Genomic DNA, 18,868 nt, shown 5'->3' with positions numbered 1-18,868 from the left:
GTAAGGAAGGGAAACAACCTCGTTGTTTTTTTTTTACGAACAACTGTCATTTTTTGTAGAAATGAAATTTTTGCAGTTTGTTACGATATAAGGGTGCCAAAATAAGGAGGGTGAGCGGAATTGGTTTAGAGAGCGCCCTCATTTTAGGTAGGGTGTAACTTTGTGAGATGAAGTGTGACGATGGTTGGGAGGTGGGGTGTCGCAAAAATCGTGAACAGTCATTCAAAGACCACCTCATTCCTTTTTTAATTGATATTAATTTCAAAAATCGAATTGATTAGGTGGTATTAAGTCCGCAAAAAGAATAATTAAAAATCAATAAAGTTAACTTAATTTTTACTTTATTTTAACACTATCTAGGTTGTTTTTATGTGATGGTCAAAAGTCAAAATAATTAGTTCAACTTAATTACCTGATAGTTTTTTTCTCAGCGTAATCAATACTTTTTATACGAATATAGATTTACCGTAATATGTTATTTAATTATTTTTTTTTAAATGCCGTTTATGGTTAAAATTGCTAAAATGTTATCAACGGGCGATAACTTTGTTAATGTAAACATGAGAAATGTTTATTCTTATTGAAGTCCCTCCTATAAAATACGTGAGTATTAATTAGTGATTAATCTTGAAGATTGCAGTGAAAATAATAAGAGGGAGAACTTTTTATTTTCTTTCCTTGGTTTAAGCACTGGTTGCAAAAGATAACTACTTTGAAATGGCTGTGAGGTTATGCATAAATAATTTTTTAATCGAATCAAGAAACGTTTGTACTGCTAGGCCTATCATAGACACAATGTATGGTTCACAAGTGGTATCACTTCCGGTGAAAACAAATTGTGATCATGTGAAAAATTGTTTATTCTTAGAATTGAAAGAAGGGAAGACGTTTAAAATGTTTACATAATGCTAAATATAATTAGCATTTTAAATAAAATAGTAGAAACTATGCACTTAATTAAAACACATTTAGATCTAGATCTATTTCATAATAATGGGTAACTGCGTTCGAAGGTGTTTTGGTATCGTTGACAGGAGGTGAGTTTGTTGTCATTTGTGTGACTGGGTTGACTGGTTGAGTCACTTTCAATACTTTCTTCATCTGTGAATCTCTGTCAAATCAATCACTCGGCATTGTTGTCATTTGAGTTGTGTTTTTACTGTTTGTTACATAATTATTAGGCCTTATGCTTAAGGGGTCATCCATAATATTATTATATGAAAATGTCACACTTTTGACGATTTTTACCTCTCTCCCCCCCCCCCTTCCCTCCGTCACACATCATCACAAAAAGCCAGACCCCCATAAAATGACATCACACCTCAGCCTACAACCCCCCTCAGAATTGCAGTTGATTTTTTCTTAAAATACTATATTTTTCCAAAATCTTGTCTGAACTCAGAACTCTGTCAACAACAAAGACTATTTTAATCAATTCCTCTTACAATTTATTAAAACAATTTTCTAAAATCAAAAAATTTGTTTTCTAACAATGCTTTTTATAATGCAAAAGTGTTACATTACACCATCTGAACCCCCTTCCCACTCATCACACACCGTCACAAATTTACGGAACCCCCTCCCCCCTACGAGTGTGACATCATTTATGGACGACCCCTAATAGGTCTGTTTTAAGGGCCTTTTATATTAGATCTTGTAGTTTATTGAGATATTTTATTTTTGTTAATAAATATAAAGAATGATGTTATAGCTGCAGTGAGGTTTATGCAAATAAATATTAGTAAAATCAGGTATAATTTAATAATATCCTCCTCACAAATACAAGACAATAATAACAGGAACAATGGACATTTATACCCAAGGTCTTCGTCAATACACAAAAGTGGTTAAAGATATACAAAAAATGCAAACAAACAGAATTTTTTCTTTGGACTAAGCTGGGCAGTGAAAACATGTCTTGTTAAAGGACACATGGACAATGTATAGGAGTGAGGGTTTGTTAGCGCAATGGTTAGATGAAAGACATTTGCTTGTTCAAGCCATCTGGCGCTCGTGTGCCAAATTTGAGTATTAACCACATTTCCTTGTTCATGTGGTTTTTAAAATAGTAGCAAAACCGGACAGCGGCAACAAAAAAGTCAGTTTTAATATTGTTTTTACTTTTATTGAAATGATCAGCTACAGGAAGACTGTCTTCATTTATTATATTATTTTACCAAGATCTATGATCAATAAAAAATGAAGACATTTTTCTTGTGGCTAACCATTTAAATAACTGTCAACCAGTTTGTTGCCTGGTTTCTGAGTGGCATTGCCTCTAATCCTTAAGATGCAGTGGGGTTGTTATGGGTTTTTTCATTAAAATAAATGGGGGTTGAATTGTAACTTCGCTCGCCTTGCCAAATCTCATAATTTAAAATTTGGATCCTTTGTCAGAAAAATTTGAGGTTGATTTGTGTTTTTTAACTAAGAGATAGGTGTCCGGATTTATTGTGGTTGTTGCTTTATTAAACTCTGTACACACCGCTCATTTCTGAAGACAGAGATTTCCTGTTACATTATTTAAGAAACCAAAGAGAGATAACTTTTGTTTTGTTGCTCATTGTAATGAAAAATAATTTAATTAAAGGTTTTGTTTAATCCTACATATCCTTGTACATTTTAATTATCTTTTTTTTATTTATTTCAGGAGAAGATACTTGCAATCAAAGTACACAGAGGAACATGACTTTTCAATTGAGGTTGGTGTTGTTACAGTAGATGGGTGTTGGCCCTACATTAGATGGGTGTTGGCCCTACATTAGATGGGTGTTGGCCCTACATTAGATGGGTTTCGGCCCTACATTAGATGAGTATTTGCCCTACATTAGATGGGTGTTGGCCCTACATTAGATGTGTTAGCATTACATTAGATTGGTGTTGTTCCTACATTAAATGGGTGTTTGCTCTACATTTCATGGGTGTTTGCCCTACATTAGATGGGTGTTGGCCCTACATTAGATGAGTGTAAGTCTTACTGGATGTTTATTTCTATTATAGATTTGTTTTTGTATCCAATGAGCTGAAACATAATCTTTAGAGTGGGCACTATAAATATTTGATACAAACTCTAACATGAGCCATTATGCAAATCTAATTTTTTTTTTTTAAATTATGAATTTTTCACAAAAGCAGTATTTATCAAAAGATGTTAAGCATCATCCATGTGTTGTCTAACACTTTTCATCTATTTCAAACCATATCACTCGCTGTTGTCATATCATCACAAAGACTTAATTAACCATTAATGTCCCGTAACGCCCGCTGCCGCCCGACACAGTTAATGTCCCGTAACGCCCGCTGCCGCCCGCTTACAATACGCATAGAAAAATTAAATTTGTTTCATTAAAATTTGGCCTACAAATCCTAATTTTTAACTAAACAGGAAGTCGGATAGTTTCAGCATCCTTTTCCGGTCTTCTAATTTCAATGGCGCTTTTGAAAGATAAAAAATAACAGTTTCTTTCTATCTCGAAATTTTAGACTCATCTGTCCTATTTTTAATAGATTTAATATTAAAAATAAAATAAAATAATGCCTCTAAACGTATCTTGGCATGTATTTTATGAATTATATATCTTAAACATAACCAAATTGATATTTAACTGTTAAATTCGATGCATAGTTGTTTAGACAAAAATAAATAAAGTTGACTACCGAAAATGACCTGTTTTGAATTTTCTCCGACATTTTTAATTTTTATTCTGTACTTGTACCGAATATAATATATTCTATTTAATACTGTTGGAAAGCCAGGTTTATTCCCAACATTAAGCAGTACTTTTTATCTTAATTTTCAATTTCATTTAGACAACAACAAATATTTTGTGAAACTATTCACTTGATCATACAGAGTTATGCTCCTTACATTGGGCCGTCATGGGTGGAGTTTTGGGAGAATGAATGGGACATTAATGGTTAAGATTAAATAAAAAGCACCTTTTTAAAAACAAAATTGGTAGAAGTTATTTATAAAGTGAAAAATAAATATTTTTCTGAAAATGCTTATACTACAAATTCACACATTGTGTAGCATAACTGACATATTTTTTCTGCAATGTTTGAATGACTAAATTTTATTAAATTTTTATCAGCCACAAAATTTTTATATGTATTCATTTTCTCTCATACATTGCAACCATTAACATTTATTACCTTAATTTACTTCGCATTCATTCAATGTTGTCATAATAAGATACAATCTTCTAATGAATAGAATATGAAGACTTCATGTGATGTTGTACATATTGTTAAATGTGAATTATTTAATTTTTTTTTTTTTGCTTAACCTATCTTATCTGGCTTTTAAATTATGAAAAACCTGGTAGTATTATTTTTTTTTTCAAAACTTTCCTTAGAGAGCTTGGTCTGTTATTTCAGAATTATTACCTGGATGATGGTGTATGTAATGTTTTTTTTTAACCTTTCATTTCCCTTTTTAGATTTTTGACTTAACAGATGCTTCTCCTACAGAAATGTAGCCTTGTATATAATTTGTAGGGTCTGTCTACTCAAACTTACAACACATATTCACAAATATACTCTAGAGAGAAAATTAAGTCTGTGTGCCGTTATGGCAAGTAATGACAATTATTTGTTGTAGTGAGTGTCTACTTTCTTCTGTGTCAGGTACTCACTGGTTGGTTTGATAGCATTCAGTATTTTTAGTGCCAACATGGGACTGAACTCTGCTTCATCCACTTCTAGATGCAGTAGTTATTCTTTTTATATTCACGTTCTGTCTATCTATGAAGCTATTACTTTTTTTGGTCCATATATACTTGTTTTAAATATTGTTTCAATTGAACTACAACTACAGCTCCTCATGTACTGCTTTTAGTTCTTTGTTCAGATTTCAGTCTACTAGTTCTTTATTTTCCTTTACCCAGTATACAAGTTTTAAGCCTTGCTCTTCAAAGTACTACATTTAGGTCTTAGTTTATCCAATGTACTCTTCTCATGTATTTTATCACTTTACATTTTTTAGGTTAATGCTTAACCCTCAAAGTAATGTTTTGTTCCTATATCTGCAGCAGCACTAAGGTCTAACAAAGGGTCTTTGTTACATTCAGGGTTCCTACGCAGTCTGGAAAAAGTCTTGAATTTAGAAAAGTGAATTTAAGACTTAAAAAAGTCTGGAAAATCGCTAGTTTTTGGGCTGGATTTTTAAAAAGTCTGGAATCTAGATTTAGAAACAAAATTTCGAAGTCCATATTTTCCAACTTAAAAATTATATTTTAAGTGAATTTACTCAAATTTACAATGTGTTGTGACCTTTTCGCTGGTTAGCAGAAAAAACAAACAACGGATGCTCAGTTACTACGTCATTGGGGGAGGAGGGGAAGGGGAGGGCAGAGATATTTTGTGGCGCGACAGACCGTGTGGATGTGTTACGAGTATTTAAAATTTTCAATTAATGAAAGAATGATCGCCCTCGGAATTGTTAGGCTCTCGATTTTACCCGCTATTTTTCATTGTTTAAGTTTGCATGCAGGCAGTCATAACAAAAATGTTATGGGGGAGATGTGTGAGTGGTAGTTTAGATATAATCTATTTGTCTGTAAGGGTCATCCATTTATGACGTCCCATAAAAATTTCAGATTTTAGATCTCCCCCTGTCCCGTTCCCCCCCCCCCCCCCCCCCCCCTGTTCACACGCGTTCATTTAGGTTGGATTAATATTAGCATTTATAAGATTAGTAAGTCTCAAGGCCTCCTTGGGTTCATACCTGTATTTCTGTTTGCTTCAGCGGTCGCTTTCCAAAGAGGTACAATTTTTATTTAGGAGTCGTCCATAAATTATGTGACACTCCGGAAAAGTCAGTAGGAAGTTTCAGAAAGTGTGACGACACGCTCTTGCAATAATGTTAGGGTAGATATAAAACCGTGTTTTGTTTACACACACTTTACACACACGCTGGGATGGTTTTTAAAACACAAGCACATATTTCAATGCTCACCATTAAAGCTAGACTACCCCACCCCTTCTGATAACTACCCCTTCTTATAACTACGGTCACTTGTGTGAACCCAAGCACATTGTTCGTACTGCTTGGTAATGAGGATGGGGGGGGGTGGTATAAGTCACATCATAGTTCATGGTATGACGTATTAAACAGCCATACTGAAGGAAGTCTAGACTACTTCGTACTGCTTGGTAATGAGGATGGGGGGGGGTGGTATAAGTCACATCATAGTTCATGGTATGACGTATTAAACAGCCATACTGAAGTCTAGACTACTATGACCTCATAGTGACCCCTTCACCGTGTCTTGTGTGGAGGCGGGGGGGAAGAGGATACCGGCAATTTTGTATTGCAGACCCTTTTCTCAGCTATAAGCATAGACAGTGATTTTGAATGATGTGGTTACAGCCTGCAGGGTTTTTTTTTGCTCCAATTTTTTTTTTACAAGTAGCCCATATTAGGCTTCTTAACAAGAGCAGACCTAAATTAATACATTACGTTATTATTCTTTAAAGTAATTAATTCTCACTATTATGCAATACCATTTTATAATAGTTTAATTGGAAACATTAGCAATTAGATCAAGAACAGATTACATAAGTTTAATGTTTAAAACAAAATAGCTGCATCATTTTAATAAATTATTTTAATTATTAACATTTTAGGTGGTGTGGAGTTAGGCAAACTTAGAAAAGTGATTTTCTGATAATTTGGTTAGAGTTCAATATAAATGTAGCTCAATTGTCTAAAATAAATGTCAATTTAGTATAAGTAATTGTAATTTATCAAATGGTCATCATTTTATAAATTATTCGCTAACACATTATCTGTATAGTCTGGAATTTTTCTAAAAAAGTCTGCAAAAAGTCTGGAATTTCTTTTTCAAAAAGTAATACGAACCTTGTACATTACCTCTCCCTGTCTGAACTTTATTAAATGGCAGCCATTTATTTTATTTGTATCGTCTTTCATTGTGTTGATTGAAGCTTTTTAAAATTCACCTCAGAGTCGTCTTACCTAATGAGCTTCTTCGCTATGTAAACTTGTATTGTCTGGTTCTGGATACTTTTTCTGTTGCACCTTTGTAAACCATATTGGCCGGCTGAATTCATGCTACTACTTTTACTTGTGCTAAGGGGAAAACTATAAAATTCTGTCAAAGTCAGCCTCACTAATCAATGCTAGTTCAGTGACAACTTGTATTGTCTGGTAGTGGATGCTTGTTCTGTTGCACCTTTGTAAACCATAATGCTGAATTCATGCTACTACTTTTACTTGTGCTAAGGGGAAAACTATAATATACTCTTCCCAGTATAAACTTAATGCTTATTATTATCATTAATCAATACTATTTCCCTACCTTATTCAAAGATCCCATCCCATACAACTCCACAATCAAGTTTTTTTCTCTGAGATTAACTAAACTGGTGAAAATTTATTGTACATTTTTTTTATAAGGTGTAGAAGTTTACATTTTTTTTTTACTGAATTCTCAAATTGAATAGACAGCCCAGTTGATTATTTAGAATTCTGTACTGCTTCTTCAAATTTTTGTCATAGTTTTTTAAAAAGAAAAAAACAATCACTTTTATTTTTTACCTGTAAGTATTAATTCTATTACAAAAAAAATGTCAAAATAAATAGCTATTGAAATTTCAGTTTATTTTGTTTTCTTTTTTTTTTTTTTTTTTTGCTAACTTTTGATTAGATGTTCTGACCCTTCGTAAACCTCAAGCTTTTTATCTTTCATTTCTATCATTCACAGAATTTTTTTGTACTGTCTAGAATTTTCAGAGCACTTGCATTTGTTGAGTTCATCTGGTTTAAAGAAATATTTTCTGCCTTTGTAGTTTGATGGAGCTTAGTTATTTAAGTCATGACTAGGAAATATTCTTTATACTTGAAACCAAATATTTTTATTTTCCACTATTTTCTGTTTTACATGTATTTATTATCTTGTATGTCTTATAACAATTATATTAATTTCAAATGTTTTTTTTTTCTTTCTTCTTTTTATCAGTTTGAAAATCTCATGGATGAGGTATGTTTGAATTTTATAATATTCCACTTTTACTAGAAATTTTATTTAAAATTATTATTTGATAGATTAATTTAATTAAAACCAACTCTTATTTCCATGATGTTAAACAACTTTGTTTTTTTATGTATAAAAGATGTAAACAGTTAGCTTCTTTAATTTTTGTCTTTTACTAAAGTAAAATAAAATTGTGATTATTTTTTTTAGGAGCATCACACTGATGAGATGACAAAGTAAGTAAACATCAGTCAAGTTACAAATTTAGCACAGTTGGGTTTTCTTTGAAAAAGTATAAACTTAAATAGAGATTCCTGGTTAGAATTTGTAAGCCATAAAGAATGGTAAACTTGATCTCACACAACTGGTGAATAATACTATTGCCAAGATACCATTAGATGAGCTTATCTTCTCCACTAAGTATATACATCAAATAGTAAATACCCTATTGTTCAGCTACTGCTGAAGGGAGACAACTTAGAAACTTTTACAACATATTCATTAAGCCCAATGATGGTCACTTTATTTCTTCTATTTTTCTGCTTAAGTGGCCATTTGGCCCTGGACTGTGGGCCATTCACTGTGTCTTCCTATGTTAGAATGGTATGTGAATGTACATATTTTATTGGCTGTAGAAACCATCATCCACACCATGGGTTTTTTTTTTTATGTGTCCTATTTAGTATTCAAAGTAACAAATTAAGATAATTGTTACGATGAATCATCCCTACCAATTTGATTTAAATTTGACAAATGTCTATAAATTTTTCCCTTCTCATTTTGACATTCCATGCTGGTACTTCAGCTCCCTGCCTGCCTTCTGAGGCATAAAATTGAATCTTGTTTGTTAGCCAATATATTTTTTAAAATTCTGTAAGATTCTATTGCCCTCCAGGCGTGTTCCCAGATGGAAAATTTGATATTCCGCAAGAGTGTAAAAGTGGATGGTTGGTTTTAATACAAGTGCTAGTCATGTGAAGTTTTTTAGTTTTTTTTTTTCTTCTTCCTTTTCTATTTGTTGTTCTTTGAGAAATCGCCATCTCGTATTGATGTTGTTATGTCTATAGTCAGTGTTGCGTTGCAGCAGTTTATTACATTTACATTTCCTTTGAGCTGTTTTGTTCAGCATGGCTGTTTTATAGAGTTGTAGAGCTGTTCGAGTTGTTTTCTCTCTTTTTAAATGTTTTTTTTTATTCTCCAGTGGTTATTTTATTCAATTTTATTTTATTTTTTATTTAAAAAAAAACTCAGTGGAAAAATAATTTTTGTAAAAGCTCGTAGAGGAACAGTTTGTATCATAATAGACCTAGAGTAGATGATTTGGTTTACATTTAAGTGCCAGCATTTCAATTTAATATTTTCTCAACAATTCTGAAAATCTTTTAGTAATTTGAAGCCCTTCTCTTATTTTTTAGTAATAGATTTGTTTATTAATTGAATTAACCTGCCGTATTTAATTATCTAATAAATGTTTTTAAAAACAGGTTTTTTTTTTTAATAAATGGGAATACTTTTCACTGTAACAAACCATTTAAAAAAGTGACTTCAAATTTCTCTGTCATTCTTTGCTGTATAAAAACACTGCACACTTCGTAAGATTGCGAGAAATTGGCTGGGTTTAAAGAAAACCATTCCCCTGTCCAGCGAGCAGGCAGTTGACAGTAAATTGGGTTACGCGCTATCAGCGCCGTCCCTGAAAGCAGGCTCGTGTTGACAACCTTGGGAGAAATATTGATCCTTGGATGGCTCTCATCACAGATTTTGTCTCCAATAAAATTCTCGCCAGTTACTTCATCTTTCAAGTGAAGGAAAAAAAAAGAGAGAGATTAGATCTAAGCTTGCCCAAAGTTTTCTTTTTTCCTTATTAATCTCAACTCTGCTGAAGTGTGTGAATATCTTGGAGACGGAATGGACAGAGGTGTTTCTAATTTTAGCTCGTTAAGCTCCGGGAATATTTCCCCACAGGTTCGCTGGCAATAAGAAGAAATAAAAACGAGGACAATTAATCAGAGTATGTAAAGGGGTGTAGAAAAGAGATATATTGCTTGAGATAGATTTAGGAGAAAAATGTGTTGGGGTCTGTATGTATAGGTGTTGGAAAGAGATTGTCTAGTGTGTGTGTGTGAGAGAAAAGGGAGGGTTGGAGGATTGTTATCAAAATGTTTTTTACTGCTAGAAAACTGGAACTGTTAGAAAACTGACTTGAAGACAAAATCAAACTTATGAGATTTTTGTTTTTACAAATCAGTTTTGGTTGACCAAAACAAAAGGTGGTAATGTAGAAATCAAATACATTAAACTTATAAAAAGCACCTGTTATACCATACACAGAACTAAATAGTTTAATGAAGAAATTTGGCACCAGCTGTAATATATTCATTATGTGGGTTGGCTTCGTCGTTATATAGTGAAGTTTTTGAGGTCATATTTTTAAATAAAGAAGCTAAAAAACTTACTTTAATTGTTGAAATTAATTAAGTGGACTCTGTTTTGCTGTGCAAGTCAATGACTTTTTCTTCTCCCTTAAACATTTCTTAAACGCATGCAAATCAGCTTCTCAATATTTCTTTTCTATACCTTACATTTTGAAAAACTTTTGTTTTCAGTGTTGTGATTGTATGTACATATTTTTATTTTATTTTTTCGCCTCTCTGTTGTGGCTGATTATCTTGGTCGTCCTCGTGGATGTGTAGATTGTTAACTGACAGAGAGCACCAGCTTCTCCGCAGTAAAAAGTTTGATGTGTTATTGCATGAGCAGAGACAGGCAGATGCTGCAGCAGACGCCAAGGTAAAAAAAAAAATCTTTACTGCGGATCTGCTTTTGTCAAGTTTTGTTTTAATATTAACAAGTTAACTGTCTTTTTCATCTTGAATTACTCTGCACATTCAATATAACTGAACTTTATTTTCACTTAGTAATTTATATCTTATTTCTACAAATATGCTCAAACATTGTATTTAACAAAATACTTAACAAACAGCTGAATTTCATAGAAAAACATTTTAATATTGCCTAGCTTGTCTAGTTTTTTTTTTATATAAACCATGTTTAATTATAAATTAGTAGGGAACATTCAAGTCACTATTGTTGTGCATTCATGTAAATATTCTATGAAATTATCTGTGACTGCATGTAAATATTATTGGCTTCTCTTGTCTTTTCATTATCATTGCTAATTAATGCAGTAATTACACCTACCTTGATTAAATTGTTAGAGAGATATAAATTTAAAAATCTTCTAAAGCCAAGTGGTAGACTATTTAATCACTTTAAAGCAGTTGTGTTTGGCTTGAACAACTCAGAGGGTTAAGTGTTCCTGTTGTTTTTTTTTTTGACAGCAAATGTTTTTTACAGCTAAATCTTTTTGTAATATTTATATAGGTATTAAATTAGTATGATAATTTATGTATGATAACAAAGCTAAAGCTCTAATTATTTGATCAGATTGATGCCTGATCATTTAATTTTCTTTAACGCAGAGTCATGATTCATGAAATAGGCTTCTGTTTCAGTTAATTTCATGTGCAGGATTAATTTTAATTGGATTCTGAAAAAAATCTTTTTTTATCATAACTGTAAACAATACCTTCTAATTACTTTTGTTATACTGAGTTTAATCTTAATTTTAAGCTATTGTTTTGAATCAATTGAATTATTCAATGATTGTTTCATTAACAAATATGACTTCTTGAGAAAAAAAATTTATTTGTTATCTATATAAACAAGTCCCAGTTTTTTTTTCACCACTATCATTACATTTTCTATCATGTATCTGCTAATGGCTAAAGTTAAATACCAGTCTCTGAAAGCGCTGGTTCCAATGTTTCTGTTACATTTACTGTCATGTATCTGCTAATGGCTAAAGTTAAATACCAGTCTCTGAAAGCGCTGGTTCCAATGTTTCTGTTGCAGCTGGCCCAGCAGGAAAGAGAAATAGAGCGTGACGAAGAGGCGTTCTACGAGGCTAAGCGTGAAGCGGCCCGTATTTCCAAGCTAAGCAAAGAGAATGCAGCTAAAAATGTTTCCAACAACAAGGCATGGGTCAATGATGAGGAGTGGGAAATGTGAGTAGTTCTAAGACAGTTCTGCTGTGCAAACAATTTTGTTTTTTTAGTACAAATACCCAACAAAAAAAATTTGTTTTAAAATTATTGTTTTGATTAGTTTTGAAAAGTGTATCTTGACAATTTTCCTGAAACACAATTTATGTGATATTTAGTTCAAATATTCAACAAAATAATTGATCCTTTAATATAATTTGGTTTTAATTAATTCTGAAAAAGGGAAAAAAATAATGTTATAATATTTATTAGTTTAAGACAGTTTCTGTATACAATTTATTTGCTTTTTATTACAGATATTCAACAAAAAATGTTTTTAGTTTCAAATTATATGGCTTTAATTAGTGTTGAAAAGAGTATATTAACAATGTATTCATTAGTTCAAGACAGTTTTCCTGTATACACAGATTATTTTTATATTAATACAGATATTTAACAAATAACATTTAAATAAGTTCTGAAAACTATATAAACAGTGTATATTTGTCAGTTAAGATATTTTTTAACTCTACAGTGCTGGTGGAGAAGATGACTTTGAAATATTTTTAGCCAGCGTGAAAGCCAGGTCTCTGGCTACTAGGTCTCTCGTCAAAAATGGTAGGTTTAGCTTTTCTTTATGTCTATCTTGACATTACAGGAGTTGCTATATTTCATAAATGTATCATCCAAGCTATAAATTGCTAGATTTTTGCTATCCTGATGTGTGATAGGGAAATAAAAACACAGCTGTTAGGCTATTGAGGCAGTAAATTTGATTTATGAATGGTTAAATATAAAGAGTTAACTGTAGAATAATGGTTAAATATTCCTTGATGTGATCAGAGGGTGCCCTGTCAAAACGGCCCGGGACAAATCGGCCCCGTCAAAACGGCCCCGTTAATACGACCCCGTCAAATCGACTCCCGACAAACCGACCCCGTCAAAATAGCCCCGTCAAAAGGGCCCCGACTTATTGGCTCCCGTCAAATGGGCTCCCGTCATATTGACTTGCGACATATAGGCTCCCGACAAATGGGCTCCCGATATTTAGGCTCCCGACAAATGGACTCCCGACATATTAACCCCTGACAAATAGGCTCAGGACATATTGGCTCCCGACAAAGCGGCTCCCGACATATTGGCTCCCGACATAAGGGCTCAAGACAATTGGGCTCCCGGCAAATGGGCTCACGACATTTTGGCTACCGACAAATGGGCTCCCGACATATTGGCTCCCGGCAATTGGGCTCCCGACATATTGGCTTTTGACAAAATGACTCCCGACATATTGGCTCCAGAAAAATGAATGATATGACCACTATTGGCATACAAGTAACCATTGTGTCCTACCTCCAATACCACCATAACCTCTTTTTAATGCCCGAATGAAATTATTTTTTCATGAACCAACATTAATTCACAAACAAATCGAGCCCTTAACAGCTAAATTCCACCAGCGAGCACAGAAGTGTAAATGTATGATATACATGATGTTAACATGATAACAGCATTTTGTTTTGATAACCTACAAGCACAGTGGCGTAGCGAGGTCGGGTGTCACCCGGTGCGGCACTTAATGGTGTCACCCCCCCCCCCCCCCCCCCAGAGGCGTTGCGACCTTTCCCGGGGACAAACTTTCAAGTTTTCGATTTGCACCCCCCCCCCCCCAAACTTTTGATTTGCACCCCCACCCCCTCAACTTTTTCTCTATATATTTTGCTATTTTTTGCCTTTGTGTCACCCCCCTAAATGGTGTCACCCGGTGCGGTCCGCACCCCCCGCCCCCCCCCCTCGCTACGCCCCTGTTCAAGCATATTGCAGTTAGGAAGGTACAGCGTGGACCCTTCTCCCCACACAATGAGTTGGAACAGCCTATAACCGACTCAATTATGGATGTCATAGATAGATGACCCTTAAATTAAAACATACTATTTTTTATAATAGATAAACTAATATAAAAATAAGGCCTGCCGAACAAGAGATGCATACGTTGTATTACATAAGAGTGTTGGATAAGCTAACTCTAAAGAATATTGATGAAGGGGTTCCACTGGCAGATGTCATATTCAATGGGACCGCTTTGCCGGGAGACTTAGTCTCTACAGAAACGGTATTGTCAGTGCAGTGGCGTAGCTAGGATTTTTGGGCCCCTATGCAAAAATTATCAGTGGGCCCCTTCGTCAGCCGTTAGGCCAGTGGCGTCGCTAGGTCGGGTCTCACCTGGTGCTTTGTTTCCTGGGAGGGGGTGACAATACGAAGTGCCGCACCGGGGCCCACTGATAATTTTTGCATAGGGGCCCAAAAATCCTAGCTATATATATATGTGTGTGTGTGTGTCGGCCTACATAGGCATAAAATTTATATATATGCCACATACTGGTACACGTACGTGTTTAAGCTTTAATCACTGCTGACTTAATAGTAACGATGTTTATCTACAGTCAGTTTATAATACAGTTGGATGTAGCATTGTTTTCTTTATAGTTTACGTTTACGTCGTGGTGTCACACCCCCCCCCCCCTCTTGATATAATTTTCGATTTGTACTTAGAAGACTATTTAACTTTAACAAATGGATCTGGAAAATGGCATTTCATTCTATAAATTTTACAATTTTTTGCCTTTGGTTGCACCCCCCTAAATGGTGTCACCCGTTGCGGTCCGCACCCCCCGCCTCGCCTTCGCTACGCCTCTGCGTTAGGCTACAGAGGAGTTAAACGAAGAGATCAACTTCTACTTACGATGGATGTTTTTTAATATATAAATATTCTGAAGGCAACATTTTGTATTTTATATGTCCTGATTTTGTATTTATACTATATTATTATGCTTGCCTACTACTGCTAAAAAGTTAATTTATAGGCTGATTCTCTCAATGTCTTGCACGACAAAGTGATATAGCCTGTAGTGTTATTATAACGATTGGGCTCTGTTTGACCCACAAACACTGAATCCCACTGCCGAAACGGTGGGGGGGGGGGGGGGGGGGCTTTTTGGAACTTTTAACCTTTTTCTTTTTAAAAATTATTTATATGTAACAAATATTAAAATTCCATTGTAAAAGTTTTAATTTTTTATGAGGGAAAAGGGCCCCTATGTGCCTTGGGCCCCCATGCCTTGCTTACGCTAGCTTTACGGTAGCTACGCCACTGTGTCAGTGGTCCTTTTGTCTGGAGCCAAATTGACAGGAGCCTTTTTGTCGGGAGCCAAAATGACGCTTGCCTATTTGTCGGGAGTCGTAATGACGGGGGCCGTTTTGTGGAGAAACTAAATGGCGGGAGCCTATTTGTCGGTAGTCGTAATGACGGGGGCCGTTTTGTGGAAAAAACTAAATGACGGGAGACTATATGTCGGGAGCCAAAATGACGGGAGCCTATTTGTCAGGAGCCTAATTGACTGGAGCCCTTTTGTCGGGAGCCTATATAACGGGAGCCTATTTGTCGGTAGCCTAAATGACGGGAGTCTATTTGTCGGGAGCCTAAATGACGGGGTCCATATGTCGCTGGCCCTTTTGACGGGGCCGATTTGACGGGGTCGTTTTGACGGGGTCGTTTTGTCGGGGTCGTTTTGACGGGGCCGTTTCGTCATTGGCCGAATTGACGCCGCACGGATCAGAGCTATACTATAGTGGTAAATTATGCAAAAGCAATTGTTAATAATCAGAATCTTTTTTGTGGATGGAATGTTTTGTCAAGGGTGTTATTTTCTTTACAGTTAGATATTTTAGTTGATAATTTTTTAATCTGTTCCCTTCTTATAGAATCAGGTGATGCCCAGAGTTCTAGCATCCATATTTTATTTTCTTAACAGCTAGATATTTTTGTTGAGATATTTTTTTATCTGTCACCTTGTTATAGGATCAGGTGACGCCCAGAGTTCTAGCAGCAGCAATGCCCCCAACAAAGATAAAAGCTTAACTGAGGCCAGCTCTTTAGACATGGAATGGGATCATGAAGCTGGTAAATCATTGAAATACTGACCTAATACTATTCAATTTTAAAACAATTATTTTAAAACTCCAAAGTTTTGAATCATATTTTGAATCATATTTTTTAAAGAATAAGTATTACTTTAAGCAGTTAAAAAATAGAGAATAATTTGTAAAATGTTAAAACCTACTACCAATAGTTTCTTGTGTGTAACGTCATTTGTTTTGGGTAGCACAGCTGAAGTAGTTAACTTGATATTTTTAAAATCAAACATTCTAGGGAAATGTTATTAAAATAATAATACAGCTATTTTAACTATATTTTTTAATTTCTGTTGTCCCACAATTTTTAAAGATTTTTTTTTTTTGCATTTATCCGTAAGTTTTGGTTTCATCATCCATATATTTCACTCTATGTGACATTATTTTTTTATTTTAAAATATTATGCACTTTGTTTGTTGATAAGTGGTGTTAATTTAATTAAATCTATTTGCCTACCCGTGAAAATATATTTTATAAAAACTAAAGTACCCTCTCAAACATGGGGCAGATGAAGTAGCGTTCACCTGTGTCTGTGACCTCTACATATGAAGGTATAATGTGGTCAACACTATACCCAGCTATCTTTACTTTCCCTAACTTGAGTCAGCCACCCATCAGATAGATGGACTTAAGGACGTCTTATGGACTTGAGTCCGGAATCCAAACTTGACACTTCGCGGTCAGACATTCCTGACATATTATATACAACAAGTTTTTACTTTGTGTGCAGGTATGTCCCCCCAGATGAAGGTGAACGCCCGCCTGTCTGAGGACAGCTGGTCCAAGCCGTCCACGACCAGTCCCATGCATTCCAGTGATTTAGAGTGGGACCCAGACTTCGTTAGCGCTGACGATAATGAGAGGCTGGAGCTGCTCAAAGCTTCAAAGCCTGCCCCGGCCACCAACAGATGATGAAGTCTGTTGCTGGTCCATCTGTTGATTTGTTATTTCATACAACCAAGTAACAAACATATTAGACTCTGTTTTTATAAATTAATACATACAAAAATTACCATCCAAATACATTTGTATATAATCAGATGTATTACATTTTTTATATTTGTTTTAATTTCATCTTATGAAGATATTTTGTTGGGACCAATTGATAAACAGGTTGAGGTTTTGTAAATTAATGGCTGATATGTTAGTGTAATCAAAGACTGCATTGTTAATACATTTATGCATGGCCACCCTTATACTAGTTAGTATATTCTTGTTAGTAAAAAATGAAATTTTAATTTTTTTTAAATTAAATTAAGAAATATTAAGTACATCTCATTATGGAAAGTATGTGTACATAAGAATTAAATTGTCTCTTGCCGTGATTAAGGGTGACATTCCTTGTGGGGAAATATTTTTTAGGGTCTGACTTTTTGTGACAGTGTGTTAGAATTGATAGAAGGGAGGTAAAAAGTGTGCAGTCACTTATGGACGACCCCATTAGACTTGCTATAGTCAAAGGGGAGAAAACTCAGCTTTTTGAACAAACTTTGCTTGTATTTATTTTTTAATGCCTATTAAATAGAAATGTACAATAAAGCATTTGTTAAACTTTTTTTTAAAACCATTTTTCACCTTTCTCCGCTGGCTTTTAAAAGTTATGTAGATTTATAATTTTCTTTTAAATAATTTATTATAATCTGTTAAAAATAACTACCAATTATTTAATTCTGTTTTAAGCCTGGAGTTATTTTATTTTATAACACTGGTTATTTATATTAATAGATTGTTCTGATTTTAATGCTTTAATTACTACAATTTATACATTGATTATAAAAGGTAATTACATTAAAATCCTACGCCTTCGCAAAGACTCAGGCATTTATGCAGACTGGTTGAAGATATTTCACAACGGTTACATTTGTCATTATCATCCCATACCTCCATAGTGGCAGTAAATTCATTAATTCCATACTAGTGTGGTCCTAATACATCCACCACTATCATCCCATACCTCCATGGTAGCAGTTTATTCATCAGCTCCATACTTGTATGGTCATAATACATCCACATATTTCATATCATACCTCCATGGTGGCAGTTTATTCATCAATTCCATACTTGTGTGGTCATAATACATCCACCACTATCATCCCATACCTCAGTGGTTGCAATACATTTTTATTGTCAACATGCTAAATATGTTGTTAAATGTCAACACAGCCATCGAAATATGAAATATCTATGCATAATGCTCTTGGATGGGTTTTAGTTCGTGTAAGTTTGTGTAATAAGTGTTTGTAGATAATAATATCAATGTGCATGTTTGAAAAGGAAATCATTGTTTTTAGAGTTATTATAATATTATGTATAAAATGTTGGAGTCTTATAAGTTATGTCCTTAGTCAAATTGTCAGCTTATGGCCAGCTATCAGTAATTACAATTGTGGCCTGATTACCAGAACTCAAGAACTATAATTGTGGCCTGATAGAAAGTATCACAACCTGTAGTTTTTTGTGTTGACTGAATGTGCTGGGCTTTGTGTATCACATTTAAACAATTTTGCGTTGACTGTATGCTGTAGTTTGTGTATCACGTTTTAAAAAATTTGTGTTGACTCTGTTTTGTTGATGTGAATCAAGTTTATGATGTTTTAAAAAAAAATGTGTTGACTGTATCTGTATGCTGTAGTTTGTGTATCACGTTTAAAAAAAATTTTGTTGATGTGAATCAAGTTTATGTTTTTAAAAAAATGTGTTGACTGTATCTGTATGCTGTAGTTTGTGTATCACGTTTAAAAAAAATTGTGTTGACTGTGTTTTGTTGATGTGAATCAAGTTTATGATGTTTTTAAAAAAATGTGTTGACTGTATCTGTATGCAGTAGTTTGTGTATCATGTTCTAAAAAAAATTG

At 34.1% G+C, this 18,868-nt stretch overlaps 1 protein-coding gene across 1 annotated transcript; it reads left to right on the top strand.

The window, feature by feature from the left end:
• The first annotated feature begins 819 nt into the window (after positions 1-819).
• LOC131930269 (AP-1 complex-associated regulatory protein) lies at positions 820-18,239 on the top strand. The gene is made up of 9 exons (XM_059286684.1): positions 820-1,037; positions 2,651-2,702; positions 7,986-8,006; positions 8,211-8,236; positions 10,694-10,790; positions 11,916-12,067; positions 12,579-12,661; positions 15,900-16,001; positions 16,744-18,239. The coding sequence occupies exons 1-9, from the start codon at positions 994-996 to the stop codon at positions 16,923-16,925; spliced, it is 759 nt and encodes a 252-aa protein (XP_059142667.1). The 5' UTR covers positions 820-993; the 3' UTR covers positions 16,926-18,239.
• The last annotated feature ends 629 nt before the right edge of the window (positions 18,240-18,868 follow it).

This window comes from Physella acuta, unplaced genomic scaffold (assembly GCF_028476545.2).
Source record: "Physella acuta isolate Inbredline_101_S28 unplaced genomic scaffold, ASM2847654v3 ptg001747l, whole genome shotgun sequence".
Classification (NCBI taxonomy): domain Eukaryota; kingdom Metazoa; phylum Mollusca; class Gastropoda; family Physidae; genus Physella; species Physella acuta.
Note: the sequence above shows the minus strand (reverse complement) of the source record. Positions and strands in the feature narration are given on the sequence as shown.